The following is a 15,971-nucleotide window of genomic DNA, read 5'->3' on the forward strand; positions in this document are numbered from 1 at the left end:
TCTGAGTAGCCGAGACTACAGGCACCTGCCACAACGCCTGGCTTGTTTTTCAGAGACAGGGTCTCGCTCTTGCTCAGGGTGGTCTTGAATTCCTAAGCTCAAGCAATCCACCCACCTCAGCCTCCCAGAGTGCTAGGATTACAGGCCTGAGCCACCTTGCCCATCAAAAATTGGTTTAAAAGGAAAACAAAAAACCAGACCAGGAGAGGTGGCTCACACATGTAATCCTAGCAGTCCGGGAACCCAAGACAGGCAGATTGCTTGAGATTAGGAGTTTGAGACCAGCCTGACCAAGAGCATGACTCCATCTCTATTAAAAATAGAAAAACTAGCCAGGCGTTAGGTGGGCTCCTGTAGTCCCAGCTATTGGGGAGGCTGAGGCAAGAGGATCACTGGAGCCCGGGAGTTTGAGGTTGCTGTGAGCTATGATGACGCCATGGCACTGTACCAGGGGAGACTATACTTTATTGCCATTTGAATAAAATGTGATTTTCAACTATGTATGTTATAAGTAGTAAGTATCATAGCTAAGACTCATTATGATGCACTCTTAATGTATTACCTCCTTTAATTATCTTTTTCATCATACTTAAAGCCTAATTTCATTATCCTTAATATGTATATTATGTACACACGTATTAGTATGTTTATGGGATTCCTTTATATAGAGTGTGTCATATGCTAAGCCTCATAAGATTGGGAAGATGAAGGGAGATGCTGTGACAAGCACACAGAAAGTCCATTTTCCCCTATTTTACTCTTTTACCTCTGTCCTGCGTGTCTTTCTTTTCCTTTCTACTCCTCTTAATTTTTCTGAGTAATCCAATGTCCTTTTCCTCATTAAAATGAAAAACAAGTTGTTACATGTATAAGCCAAAAGCCCGTGCTTTTAAGCACCACGTTTAAGTGCCATTGTACGGACTAATCAGAAAACCAATTGGATTAGGGGAACACTACCAGAAAACCAGCTGGTATAAAGGCAGAGGAAATTAAAACAATCCCTATTTTCAGCCTGTTGAATAAGTCTCTATCAGAAATGGCCGGTATGTGCAGGAATAACTGTAGTTCTCTAACTCAGGAACCAACTAATAGGGAGGTACGTAGTATACCTGTGGTCACCTGCTGAGTATGCCGGTTGAAATTTCTAAATTTATCAATGATTGAGAATCTTTTTTTTTTTTTTTTTGAGACAGAGTCTCTTTATGTCGCCCTCGGTAGAGTGCCATCCTGTCACAGCTCACAGCAACCTCAAACTCTTGGGCTTAAGTGATTCTCTTATCTCAGCCTCCCAAGTAGCTGGAACTACAGGATCCCGCCACAATGCCTGGCTGTTTTTTGGTTGCAGTTGTCATTTTGTTTAGCTGGCCCAGGTTGGGCTCGAACCTGCCAGCCTCAGTGTATATGGCCAGTGCCCTTCTCATTGAGCTACGGGTGCCCGAGGCATTGATTGAGATTTTTGTTCAGAGCATGTTCACATTTCACAAGAAGCTGGATATAGGCGAGGCGTGGTGGCTCACACCTATAATCCAGGCGTGTGACAGGTAGATCCTCGAGGAGTCTGGGAGCTTATGGCAGGAAGATCCTGGGGGTTAGGAGTTTGAGACCAGCCTGAGCAAGTGTGAGACCTCGTGTCTAATAAAAATAGAAAAATTAGCTGGGCATTGTAGCAGGTGCTGGTAGTCCCAGCTACTCAGGAGGCTAAGGCAGGAGGATCACCTGAAGTCAGGAGTTTGAGGTTGCTGTGAGCTAGACTGACGCCACAACACTGTAGCCTGGGCAATAAGTAGGGTGAGAGTCTGTCTCAAACAACAACAAAAAAAACCAAGCTAGATATATTAAAATTTAGATTCATTGTTGTAAAAGGTACTTTAAAAAATGAGTGAGGATATTAATATTATTTTATAATCACAATAAATTATAATACTAATTAGTTTATTATGATTACATATTTTTATTATAATTATTTTGATATAGCCTATGTTAGCAATAAGGATATTATTTAAAAAATATTTTGAAAACTTCCAAAAGGGTCATTCCTTAGAACTTAATGTGTTGTTTTGCTCCTCTTTGAAGGTGACCGAATTATAAAAGTCAACGGAGAAAGTGTGATTGGCAAGACCTACTCCCAAGTAATCGCTTTAATTCAGAATAGGTAAGATTCTTGGAACATGATTTATTTTGGCTAAAGATGGGTTTTATAAATCAAGAGAGCAAGTAGATTTAATATAATCTCGTATTCCTGTAAGGAATTAGGGTGACGTGGAGGTATGGAACTTTCTCTTAGAGTGGATGATGCATTTGAGAGTTGCTAGGAACAACTCCCTGAGACTAGCTTAGATTTATCAGATTTGTGATTAAAATCCTTTAGTGTCTGAGAAGCATACCATTTAGATTTAGTGTGTTTCCCCCTTTTATTTGAAACAATAAGTGTATAATTCCTTTATAATAAATATATGCACGCATAGTTTATTTTAAAACCTCTTACTAAGTTCCATTACTTTTAAGTATCTAATTGAATAATCTTCTTGGCCTAAATTCATTCATTTGTTCTAACCAAGACAGCAAGACAGTCTGTTTTAATCCACTTGTCTGCCCACATTCTACAGAATGATAGAATTTTGAGCTCTAAAGGTAGATATCTGTAGAGTGACTGTGACACTTCCAAGATAATTTAGTCTTACTCTCTTTCACGCACACATCTAGAATTTTTTTTTCCCCCAAATTACAAATAAATCAAAAACGAAAGATTTTACCTTATTGACTTTCTGTCAAAAGTAGGCCAAGCTGGGTCTGACAGCCAGATAATTTTATTGTAAGAGGTTCTTCTCAGATCCACTTGTGTCTCTTAGCCACACTGACCTGTCTATAATTCAACTGAAGTTCTTTATTTTCTGAAGATCTTTATCAAGCTCTTCTCCAACCATGTCTAAAACCGTTCGTGCAGTCAGCTAAATTATTTACGCTAATGCCCTAATACATTGCCATTTTTTACAATTAAATGACACGATCATGATTAATTGATCTCAGAGTAGTCGCTTTAATGTTTTAATATTTAATGAGATTATTAGAGAAAAAAATCTCGTAAGCCTCATCTCTACTGTGGATGGTGAATTTAAAGCCTCCAAGGGGCAGCAGGAGGCTTTCAATTTTCTGTTCCTCAAAACAATTTGCATCACCATAAATATAACAATATGTTTTGTCATCCTATAATTTAAGGATTTTTAGTGTATTTCTTAATGTTTCTTCTTTAAAAATGTGATCTTGCCAAGTAACCACAACTTAATTTTTGTTTTCTTCAAAGTTCACATTAATTCTTGTATTACAGGTACAGTTCGACTTTCAAAGTAATAACACTTTGGAATGACAGTCTTAATTTTTCAACCAATTAAAGCGATTTGAAAATTAGAGAATTACTGTTTTTTTTCCATAATCTTATTTTCTTTTAAAAAATTGTGTTCCTTTTGTCTGCAGTTGGTAGCAAATGGATAATACAGCACAAAGCCATTGAGATTCTGCAGTGTATTAATGTAAAAATGTATCCTTGCAGAAGAATTTATCTAAACATCAGTATGTATTTTCTACCAACTCTAAATATTGAAATACAAGTACCTACATATTTTACTAGTTAAATTGATTTGAACCTGTGGTTCTTACTGGTTTTCCATTCTTACAGCATATATGAACCTAAAAATAATAGTTAAAATCTACTAAAAAGAGGCACTAGTTGATTATTTTGGGTGATTTTTTTTTTATTGTTGTTTGAGTGTTTTTTAATCTCTTCTATTGGGAGGAAAATCTGTCTGGTGTTATAAGGTTAGCTAGTAAAGCACTTGGTGGAGATAGTAGCATTATTTTGCCACACCTAAATGTAATTCCAGATCACAGGATTCAGTTTAATTTACCCCTTTGAAATTTTTGAAACCCGGAGAAATTTCTCTCTCTCTTTTTTTTTTTTTTTTTAGACAGAGTCTCACTATGTCACCCTTGGTAGAGTGCTGTGGCGTCACAGCTCACAGCAACCTCAAACTCTTGGGCTTATGAGATTCTCTTGCCTCAGCCTCCCAAGTAGCTGGGACTACAGGTGTCCTCCACAAAGCAGCTATTTTTTTGTTATAGTTGTCATTGTTGTTTAGCAGGCCTGGGCCGGGTTTGAACCCACCTGCCTTGGTGTATGTGGCTGGCGCCGTAACCACTGAACTACGGGTGCCAAGCCTTCTTTATCATTTTTAACAGAAGGTTTACAGTATCAAAATAGAATAAGATTTTGAGCTATCCCATAAAACAGTGGTTCTCAACCTTCCTAATGCCGCAATGTATTTTCATTGTTACAAAGGGGTCCCAACCCACAGGTTGAGAACCACTGCTATAAAGTCTCTAAAATTAAATCATACAGAAAAAGGCAAATAGTTGAGATGCTATATAGTTTTAAAAAAATGAATCATTTCAATAGTTGTTATAGGGAACTGATATCCTTTACCTCTGAGGCTAAGCAGGAAAGTGTTAAAATTAGGATGTTTAACATTAGTATGTTAAATCTGAGGAGTTTTTGACTCTTTTAGTTAATAAATTTTTAACTTGGTAAACAAAACATGTGATAAAAAAATCTATAATTTGTTTTGTGGCTTGGATGAAACACTGAATTGTGTATTGATACTGATACTATTATGAATTTTGTTCTAGGACTATTTAATGTAAGCAATATACTTTATATTTCTAAGTTAGAAACATGTTATGAGATTTGACTGATAATGAATAGCACAAACATGGTAGGGTGGTTTCTTTTGTAATATACATAATTAACTTACGTATGTATACAAAAGTGACTTCATGCTGATGATTTGGTTTTTATAAAGCAGAGATTTTAAAAAATCGAAATTAAACTCTTAAACAGTTTAATTTAACTGAGTTAAATTAAATAAATAAATTAATTAAATAGTGAGTTAACTATTTTTCCTTGAAGTCTTTCTGATATACTCCTGTCATCCCTAAAATAGTATATACATATATTCAATTTCAGTGATACAACATTGGAACTTAGTGTTATGCCAAAAGATGAAGACATTCTCCAAGTGGTAAGTTTTACTTATTTAAAAATGAATTGTTTTATAGTCATGAATGTTAATAAAATATTTTTGAGATAGAGGTAAACTGAATCAAAAGAAGATCCTAAAGTTTAAAAACCCCTCTGATTCCTTTAACAGAATCTAGTATTCTCTAAATTTTACACAAAGTAAAGCAAATCTGCTCAAAATTCTCACTTTAGAATGAGATTCCTGAAGAGGTTGCATAGAATGCAACTAGAAGTTAGCCCTCTGACCAAAAATCAAAATTCAAAGCACAAGTGATTTAGAATCTTTTTTTAAAACAAGAGGCCAGAAATTATATGAAAGCTATCTCCTAATTTTCTACTAAGTATAGTAGTGTCTGTAAATTAAGTAACCACGCAGTTTTATTAACAGTATCAATTCATTCCATTAGAAGCAGTGTTCGCAATGAATGGAGACTAAAGGTTAAGGAGAAATTATATCAGAGTGTAAGAAATGAAACGGTCTAGTTAAAACTTTAGCATTTAGTCTCACATCGTTTCTGGAAGACATAATAAGCTTCATTAAGTTTAAATATTGCTGAAAGTAAAAAAGATGATAACATATGTCAATTTTATTCAAGAAAATAATACTTCAATCAAGAAAATAATACTTCAATTCAGTTAGCTTTTAAGATCAGAAAAATAAAATGGAACAAGAAAAACTCTTTAAGTAACATACTGACAACTAACAGATCTAGGAAATGGCATTGGCTACCAAAGTTTTTTTTTTTAATTCCTTTTGGTGAATAGTTGGGTTTTCTTTTCTTTTGTTACTTTTTTTGTGGGGGACAGTCTCACTTTGTTGCCCTGGGTAGAGTGGTATGGCATCATAAGCTCACAGCAACCTCAAACTCTTTGGCTCCAAGTAATACTGTTGCCTCAGCCTCCTTGGTAGCTGGTACTACAGGTGCCCACCACAACACCTGGTTGTTTTTTAGAGACGGGGTCTGGCTCTTGTTCAGGCTGGTCTCAAGCTCCTGAGCTCAGGCAGTCCACCTGCCTCGGCCTCCCAGAATGTAGGACTACAGGCGTGGTGGCTCTGGCCTTTTCTTTTCTTACAGCTAGATTCAAAAGAAGTGGGGGAGGGGAAGCATGTGATGTTTTTCATTTGTAAAGTATGAGTTTGAATTTTGCTCAGCAAAGGTCTTAAATAATCTATAAACTTTTTTTTTTTTTACAAAAATGTCACTAACATGGATTCTAATGATTCATCTTTCTCACTGACGTGTAAAATTGACTGAAATCCATGGAAATGGGCCCAGTGTTTTTAGGCATGTGATTTTATGTAGGACTGGCTCATTCCTGACAATAGATTACCCTTTGCAAAGTATGCAGCTCTGCTGGGTTCAAGGACACTCACCAAGAAAGGTGCAGCTCCGTGCAGTAATTTTTCTAAGCTTATAGGTGCAGAGGTAGTTGTAGAGTTCCTGCTCTGATAATTCAGCATAGTGACAGAGCAGCAGACACTAATGGCTTTAAAAGTCACTGGACTGTTGAATCGCCATCATAGCCTGCTGTGTGGTTGATGAAGAGCAGCAAACTGCTTAATGCAATGGAAGGAATAACTTTCTAATGATGTCATCAGTGGAAAATTAGGTTAGTTAGTCTGTCTTGTTATATTTTATTAAAGATAAGCAAATCTTGGGACAGTCTCAAGCTGTTGCCCTGGGTAGAATGCCATGGCGTCATAGCTCACAGCAACCTCAAACTCTTGGGCTTATGCGATTCTCTTGTCTCAGCCTCCCAAGTAGCTGGGACTACAGGTGCCCGCCACAATGCCCGGCTATTTTTTTGTTGCAGTATCATTGTTGTTTAGCTGGTCCAGCTGAGTTCGAACCCGCCAGCCTTGGTGTCTGTAGCCGGTGCCCTTCCCACTGAGCTACGGGCACCACCCAGCATTACTTTTTTAAAGAATGATTTTATATGTGTTGTACTCAGTATAGTATTCTATTTAGAATTAAGAATTAATTTAGAATTAAGTATCCATTTGTCAGGTGTGGGCCCAAGTGGTCTTGCATACTATAAAGAAAGTGAATTCTCTGGGTCATCTTTTTTTTTTTTTTGAAGAGTGTTACTTTGTCATCCTTGGTAGAGTGCCGTGGTGTCTCATAAATTCTTGGGCTCAAGTGATCCTTTTGACTCAGCCTCCCGAGTATCTGGGACTACAGGCGCCTACACCACCTGGCTATTTTTAGAGGTGGGATCTCACTCTTGCTCAGGCTGGTCTAGAACTCCTGAGCTCAGGCAATCTACCCACATTAGCCTCGCTAGGATTATAGACATGAGCCCTGCACCTGGCCTAAGTCATCTACTTTGTTCTTTTCCCCACCCTACAATTTTTTATCTAAAAACATTTTAGTCTAACAGGCATGATAAGGTTGCTACTGTATTGTAAGATATAATACTTACGTAAAGGGTAAAGGAAGCTTAAGGAAGTAGGTGGAGTCTGGGCACAGTGGCTCATGCCTGTAATCTTAGCACTCTGGGAGGCTGAGGGGGGTGGATTGCTTGAGCTCACGGGTTTGAGACCAGCCAAAGCAAGAGCAAGGCCCTGTCTCTAAAAACTAGCTAGGTGCTATGGCGGGCACCCATAGACCCGGCTACTTGGGAGGCTGAAGCAAGAGAATTGCTTGAGCCTAAGAGTTTGAGGTTGCTGTGAGCTATGACACCGTGGCACTTTACCAAGGGTGACAAAGTGAGACTCTGTTTCAAAAATAAAGGAATAAATAAATAGACTAAAAAAAGAAAGTAGGTGGAATAGTATATGAAAATAGTTATTTTTACGAATTAAAAAATATTTTGCCATCATCTGTTGAATCCACAAGAGCTATTCAAGTGGCAAAAATTTGATTGTCTAATTTCATCAAAACACCTGCCTATTTTATAATGTAGCCATGGGACTTAAAACAAAAATTAAAATTTCCTCATAGCTGAATATGCAATTCTTATGACATTGGTTTCAAAAATTTCCAGGCCATGTCATTTTAGGTAAACGTATCAACACAGGATGTTTTTCTGATATAATCATGTAAGAATATAAATTACTTTCTTTAAATGATACTTTGTGCCATTTAATTGGTGTGTGCTGACAATTCGAAGATCCCCAGTGGGTGGTTAGTACATTAACATGTCAGACCATGATTACTCAATGAAAGCTCTGGTACCTTTTGACCAAGCACTCAAGAAAATGTCTGACACTGTCACAACTGTGTGCAAGTAGAGTTTTCAGTTCTGTTCCCAGAATATAGAGCCCTGTCAATGGGTGTTCATTTCAGAGGGCCGCACACTGCGATCCATTCCAGATGACTCAACACGGGGTTTGGCCAAGCACTTGTGAATAGTTCCCTCGTAGGAAGAGTCCAAAGCATTCTTTAATAGGTAGTTGGTTGTTTAGGGGGAATGCTTAGGGCTTCATTAGGCAAGAAGATTCCTTACAATGTATGGTATCTATTTCTAATTTATTTCCCTAAACTTATTTGGAAGTAATAAGTAAATACATAGAAATAAAAATAGATAAAGAAGCAATGTTTTTTAGTGTTCATGAATAAGAGAATATATGAGGAAATTCAATAATGGTCTTGAATGAATTCATATTTTATTATCTCAACTCTTATCTGCCAGTAGACAATGGTACAATATGCAGGAGACATTCTATTCAGCCATTCTACTGTTAACGCATGCATGTGTATGAATTCAAGGCCCTCTTGCCATAATTTTATGCAGAAGTGAGGACTCATGACTGTAGACTATTTAGCATTTAGGATTGCTATATAGAAATCTTAGAGATGTCTGAAGTATATAAAATAATTTTCAAGTATGTAATAGTTCCAGACATATACTTTTATTACTGAAGGTAATATTCCTCCCCAAATTTGAATGAAGGAAGTAACTTTAAAATATTCTAGAACAGCATTTCCCAAGTGGAAATAATTCTAATTATGTTAAAACCTCTGGGGAAAAATAAAGGTTTCACGGTGAATCAATCTGAATATTCCCTTTGAGTTTCACCACATACATTAATGTACTAGAGGTTTGGAGAAGTTCAGAAGCTTGTCAACTCACCTTTTTCTGTCTCACAGGGACACACGCACAACCCACCACCCTCTTTTTTAGGCATTACATAATAAAAGTACACAAGCCCGGGGGAGATGTGCTGTACCAGACATACAGCATTCTTTCTTCCAGACAGTTCTGTCGTAGAAAAGTATTTGTGTGGTTATAATCAGTTTGAAAAAGATAGGCTTGTTATTTACTGAAGGCACATCCCCTAAATGCATGTTTTGATTCAATTCTATTCATGCCATAAAAATATTAAGTGTGGTAGATTTTCTTTCATATACTTAGCTTTCATTTCTCACTACGTTCTAGTCTGTATTCTGTAGTATTCATTTTAAGTTAACAGGAATTACTCTGCAAGTAATATTTTTTTATGCCTACTCAGTAGTCATTTTTGCCAATTAATGAAACAGCACAAAAGGTGTGGTATTGAAAGATCTCCGTTTTTGAGCGGAACCTATTTCATAAAACAGTCTTTCCCCACTGAAATCATAGTATGAAGGCAGCTGCAGTCAGCTGACGGCTCGTGGTTATGCTCTGATTTACCGGGGAAGGAGGAGGTTGTACTATTTTAAATGCATAACAGAGCATTTGTTTCGTCATCTGGAAGCAGAGCTGGAAGAAGCTCAGGGGAAATGAGAGACATCAATGTTGCTCCCGTGGAAGGGAAGCTTTGGAGAACATTACCAGGCAGCAGTGCGCATGCAAGAAAATATCTGTTAGGAATGCATGCCGCCAGATGTATTTTGCTTTCAAGAATGGTGGACAAATCGAATCAGAACCAGATAAAAAGCATGCGAAAAAGAGGCTCAGAAGGATACTGAAGTTATTCTTCATGCTTCACTGCCCTTCACCTCTCTTGGTACCTTCCAGAGAAACCAGTATAGATGTATTTTTAGCTTGCTGTTTGCAGCATCAACATGACAACATGATCTTGTCTTTGTATCAGTAAGCAGCTTCTACTGTGTTTTCCTATTTTCTGCTAGCTACAATTTACAAAGGATGTCACAGCACTGGTAAGAAACGCACAGTAGCCATTTCCTTGCTTTTAAGTCATGTTTTATAGAGACATGTAATAAGCCAATCTATTAAAACTGTGAGTTTGCTTAGAGAAATCCCTCCATAGTGTTAATTTTTACTAATTTGCAGAATGTGTTTGTGATAATATTTTCCATCTTTTAAAAATTTTTTACGTTTGTTTGTTTTTGTATCCTGTGTATAACTGATGTTAAAGCATAATGTTTATCTGCATCATTTTTTTTTTTTTTAAGTGTCTTGCTCTTCCCCTTTCCCTGTTACTTTGCTGTTGTGTTATGGTAGTGGCTGCACTGGAGCTTTGCAAGCTGTCAAATGCAAAGATAAGATATGATGGTAGTCTTGAGTTAAGCTTGTTTTCATTAAGGGAAAAATGTGTTACTACACCTACCTGTCTTAAATGCTGAAGGTGGTCCTTGCTGCATTGTTGGGCTCTGTTTGGAGAGTCTCTGTAGTTGATTTCTGTAACTCTCATTTTAAAAACTATGGTTAGATAATTTTACAAATAGTTGATAAAAAACTTGAGCTGCATGCTTGCCTGTTAGAGAAATGCCTCTTTATAATAAGTAAAAGAGACCAAATAAATTTAAGCAGCATACTTTTACATTAGCTTAAAATGAAAATGTAAATTACATACAGAAAGGTAAATTACCTTTTTCATACTTTTATGCCTTTAACATACATGCTTAATTTCTTAAACATTCATATTCTTCTCTAATTTTAAACAGTGAAATACTTAGCATGGCTGTTGAAGGGCTTAATTTATCAAAATGGATTTTTTTTAAGGACTTCGTAATAGTTAATTGACGAGACACTTCAATCAATTGTATTTAATTTATGGTGGTAGTAGTATTAAACATAAGATGTGGTTAATATTTCTTAATGTTTTCACCGTCTCTCTGGCAAAAGATAAGAATCTTCTTTTGTTGGGATTTATTAGGCAGCCATTTAACCTGTCGACTGCTGAAAAACCAGAAAGCTTGAATGGGGTGAATTTTAGTAGCAACATGGCTATATCTAACTGGGGATGGGGGGAGTTTGACATGTTGCACAACTTTTGAGAAAACAGGCAATTGCCATTCATATTTGTCTCAGATTCTACAATTTATTTGATTTCTGAGAGAACTAGCTCTTATCTAGTCCGTAGAATACCTCCATGTTGTGTTTGTATGCATGCTGTAGTGAATGTCATTCAGGAACAAGGGAGGGCGCAGGAAAATAAAACAGGGAACTGGAAAAAATGGAAAATATCATTCTTTTCATGTATTTTAAGTGATACTTTTCTCTCGTTTCTACACAGGCATATTCTCAAGATGCCTACCTGAAAGGCAATGAGGCCTACAGCGGCAACGCCCGCAATATACCTGAACCTCCACCCATCTGCTATCCCTGGCTGTCACCCGCCCCGTCAGCCACGGCTCAGCCAACTGAAATCTCTCCTCCAGACTCTTCATTGAGCAAACAACAGACCAGTGCGCCAGTCCTGGTGCAACCTGGCAGGGCCTATAGAATGGAAATACAAGTGCCTCCATCACCCACAGACGTTGCAAAATCAAGCACAGCGGTGTGCGTTTGCAACGAAAGTGTAAGGACTATCATTGTGCCTTCTGAGAAGGTCGTAGACTTGTTACCCAACAGAAACACCCACACAGGTCCTTCACATAGAACTGAAGAAGTGAGGTATGGCACGAATGAGCAGACCTCTGGAAAACCAGTGTCAAGAACCACGTCTCCACCTTTATCGATGCCCACGGCCCACCTAATTCATCAGGCTGCAGGCTCCAGATCACTGGAACCTTCCAGAATTTTACTGAAATCTGGAAATTACAGTGGACATTCAGAAGGGATCTCAAGCAACAGAGCTCCAGCCATGGATTCTCCTCCTGTTTCTGTGAATCATTATTCCCCGAATTCCCATCAGCACATAGACTGGAAAAACTATAAAACGTACAAAGAGTATATTGATAATAGACGATTGCACATAGGTTGTCGTACAATTCAAGAAAGATTAGATAGTTTGAGAGCAGCATCTCAGAACACAACAGACTATAACCAGGTGGTGCCCAGCCGCCCCACACTGCAGGTACGACGTCGAAGCACCTCTCACGACCGAGGGCCCCAGTCCATTCAGATCCGGCAACGCAGCGTGTCCCAAGAAAGACTGGAGGATTCTGTGCTGATGAAATACTGCCCAAGAAGCGCCTCTCAAGGAGCACTGACATCTCCATCTGTTAGTTTTAGTAATCATAGAACTCGTTCCTGGGATTACATTGAGGGACAGGGTGAAACTGTAGAAAATGTTACTTCGGAGAATCAAATCCCTGATTCCAATGGCGAGCGGAAACAGACTTACAAGTGGAGTGGATTTACTGAACAGGATGATAGGCGAGGTATTTATGAAAGACCTAGGCAACAAGAAGTTCACAAATCTTTCCAAGGTTCAAATTTTACTGTGGCCCCGAGTGTTGTGAATTCCGACAGCAGACGGTCCGCAGGTAGAGGGGCGGGTTCTGTGCCACAGTTTAAAAAAGTTCCCCCAGATCTGAAACCGCTGCCATCCAACAGGAATTTTCAGACTACTTGCGGGGGAATGTCAGTGCCTCGGGGGACGTCACAAGAGAGGTCGCCTCTTGTGAAAGTCCGAAGTAGCTCCCTGAAAGCGCCTTCCACACATGTCACCAAACCACCCTTCAGCCAGAACCCGTTTGCTTCTATCAAAGACCAAAGACCAGTAAATCACTTACATCAAAACAGTCTTCTGAGTCAGCAGTCCTGGTTAAGGACAGAAAGTGCCCCCAATCAGCAAGTGGGCCCCGGCAAATCCCCTCCTTTATCTGGAGCTTCTGCTAAGCCTGCTCCTCAGATGAATGAAAACTCTGGCGCCTCCGATGTACAGTTACCTGTCAGTCAAGGAAATCAAGATTTAAATTTACAAGAGGCTGAAATTCAGCAGTCAGATGCTTTAGATAATAAAGACACTGTCATCCTAAGAGAAAAACCTCCATCTGGCCACCAGACCCCGCAGCCTTTAAGGCATCAGTCTTACATCTTGGCAGTCAATGACCAGGAGCCGGGGTCAGACGCCACCTGCTGGCTGCCCAATGACGCTCGCCGGGAGGTCCATATAAAGAGAATGGAGGAAAGAAAGGCCTCAAGTACCAGCCCGCCTGGAGACTCCTTGGCTTCCATTCCATTTATAGGTGAGCCCATTTACGGTCCTTGGCTAATAGATTGAATATTTGAGAAATCCTTTCAGAGAAGTAATATGTGCATTTCAGCAGGCACAGAAATCTTAACCCTGTGGTAAAACATCCCTTCTGAATCTCATAAGCTGTACTTCAACCAGAGACATTAAGCCTTTACCCTCTTTAAATGTTATTTCTAGTCTCCATTATTCTCTTATTTGGTTAAAATTTGTGTACCTACTACTCTTTTTCTTTCTTTTTTTTGGTGAAACAGATTCCCACCATCTGGGGGAATCAGCAAACCAAATTCTGTCTGGTTGTCGACTCGTGTGAATCAAAAACCAAGTGGAATAGACTTGATCATTAGTAATCAGCCTTCCATTTAAACAGTGCCTTTTTACTTTCTAAAGCTTATTTCTTTGTAAATTTAACTTGGGTTGAGAGAGAACACCTCTTCGTTATTGTCTTAGACTAAATCATGGAATAGATTTGGAAAAAGTTACTTAAATGACAAGTGTGTGCCGCTGTGTGCATCATCTACCCTGCCAAGCCTTCTGTCCGCCGGTTTATGCCCTGGCTGTGTTCTGCAGGCAGCAGCCAATGTGATGTTTTAAAATGTCAATCAGATCATGGTTAGAGCTGCTGGCCTGATTAGAAGAACCCCTATAAGGAAACAGAATCTCACCCAGAATAGAATCCAGAATCCTATCATGACGGCCTCTAAGGCCTTCCATGGCCTATCCCACAGCACTATCCCATCTCTGACCCCATATCCTATTTCGAACTTTTTTGTCCACCCCATCTACAGCCATGCTGGCCTCTTCACTGTTCCAGAATGTGCCAGGTGTGACAGGGCCCTGGCACTGCTGGTTCCCTGCCCTAGAACTCTTTCCAAGGATAATCACCTGGCCCTCTCCCTCACTACATTTGGGTCTCAGATATTACATAAGCAGCCTTTCCCAAACAGCCCATCTATAATAGCAACTGCACACAGACTCAGAAGACCCTGAAAGCTTTTAGTCATCATGGCCCTTGTTCCTCTCAACATAATTTGTATTCTTTTACTACGTGTCTCTCTGTAGAACTGAAACAAACTACACAAGAGCCAGGATTTTAGATCTTTGGTTCGTTCCACTTCCCCTAATGCCTAGAACACTGGCATAAAGAAGGCATTTAACAAGTATTTGTTGAAATAATCGTTGAAAGATGACTTTGAGATGATGGTTAAATATACAGCTTTGAGATGATGGTTAAATATACAGCAAATGCCAAAAAAAGGTTCTCATCGTAATTACTACAAAGTTCTAAGACAACTGGGTCATGGTGTATCCTTAGTATTTATTGTCTTCATTTTATAGATAAGACATATAAGGTAAAGAGAGGTTAAATGACTCCCCTAAAATCACACAATGAGTAAGTGGTAGAGACATGGACTCTAGGTTTGCTGATTCAGCATCACCCCAGTGAAGAATTCCAGAGGGCTCCATTTATATGGAATATGGTGTGAAGAGCGCCCCCTGGAGTTGGTAATGCCTGGGCCTGGTTCTGCTCATATCTTGGTGCCCCATAGGTTTATGAAAAGTTTTCCATCATTTTACAATATAACGTGCTTCTCTTTCACTAATAGCTGTGTTTTTTTTTTTTTTTATTCTAGAGCAGCAGTTCCCAACCTGTGGATCGTGATCCACAGGAACTTATTGAAGGGCTGCAGCATTAGGAAGGTTGAAAAGCACTGTTCTAGAGAGGAACCATTTTTTTTTTTTTTTTTTTGCTAAGTATACTTTTATTTACAAAATATTCATTGTAAAATTTTACAAAGAATGGCCAATATGTAGAGAATATTTTGTAAAATTTTGGAATGAGTATTTTTTTTTTTAAGACAGTCTTTATGTCGCCCTCAGTAGAGTGCTGTGCTATCAGAGCTCACAGCAACCTCAAACTCCCAGGCTTAAGCGATTCTCCTGCCTCAGCTTCCCAAGTAGTTGGGACTATAGGTGCCTGCCACAATGCCTGGCTATTTTTTTGTTGTAGTTGTCATTGTTTGGCAGGGCCTGGCCAGGCTGGAACCTGCCAGCCCTTGTGTGTGTGGCTGGCGCCCAGCCTGTAATTTATATATATATATATATATATATATATATGTATTTTTTTTTTTTTCCCAAGTTTTTGGCCGGGGCTGGGTTTGCCACCTCCGGCATATGGGGCCCTACCCCTTTGAGCCACAGGCACCACCCTGTATTGAGTATTTTTTAAATAGTTACATTTAGCTGCACTCTCCCATTTTCCACAATGTGTGCCGACTTAGGATACCTGGTAGAATGTAAAGTCCATGGGCGCAGTAACCTTGATTAATTCATGGTTTTTTTCCGCTAGTGACAGGCTCAGTCTCCTGCCTTGGGAAATAGTAGAAACTCAACAGGCCAGGCAGGGTGGCTTCTGCCTGTAAATCCTAGCATTTGGGGGAGCCGAAATGGAGAATGCTTGAGGCCAAGAGTTCAAGACCAGCCTGGGCAACATAGGTAGACCCTGTCTCTACAAGAAATAAAAATATTATCCAGGCATAGTAGTGTGCGCCTATGGTCCTAGCTACTGGGGTGGCGAGACAGGAAGAT

General features: G+C 39.0%; 1 protein-coding gene across 7 annotated transcripts in view; it reads left to right on the forward strand.

Moving 5' to 3' along the window:
- Positions 1-15,971, forward strand: part of ARHGAP21 (Rho GTPase activating protein 21) — a 157,400-nt gene that overhangs the window by 100,059 nt on the left and 41,370 nt on the right. For 3 of the 7 annotated variants that reach the window (XM_053572465.1, XM_053572461.1, XM_053572460.1), the window contains exons 6-9: positions 2,074-2,152; positions 5,018-5,072; positions 10,129-10,158; positions 11,478-13,377. In XM_053572465.1, the coding sequence (XP_053428440.1) occupies positions 2,074-2,152; positions 5,018-5,072; positions 10,129-10,158; positions 11,478-13,377 (2,064 nt within the window). Of the gene's footprint in view, positions 1-2,073; positions 2,153-3,489; positions 3,568-5,017; positions 5,073-10,128; positions 10,159-11,477; positions 13,378-15,971 lie in introns of those variants that run through there. The other 4 variants (XM_053572464.1, XM_053572462.1, XM_053572466.1 and 1 more) reach the window with 3 other exon arrangements.

This window comes from Nycticebus coucang, chromosome 20 (genome assembly GCF_027406575.1).
Source record: "Nycticebus coucang isolate mNycCou1 chromosome 20, mNycCou1.pri, whole genome shotgun sequence".
Classification (NCBI taxonomy): Eukaryota; Metazoa; Chordata; class Mammalia; order Primates; family Lorisidae; genus Nycticebus; species Nycticebus coucang.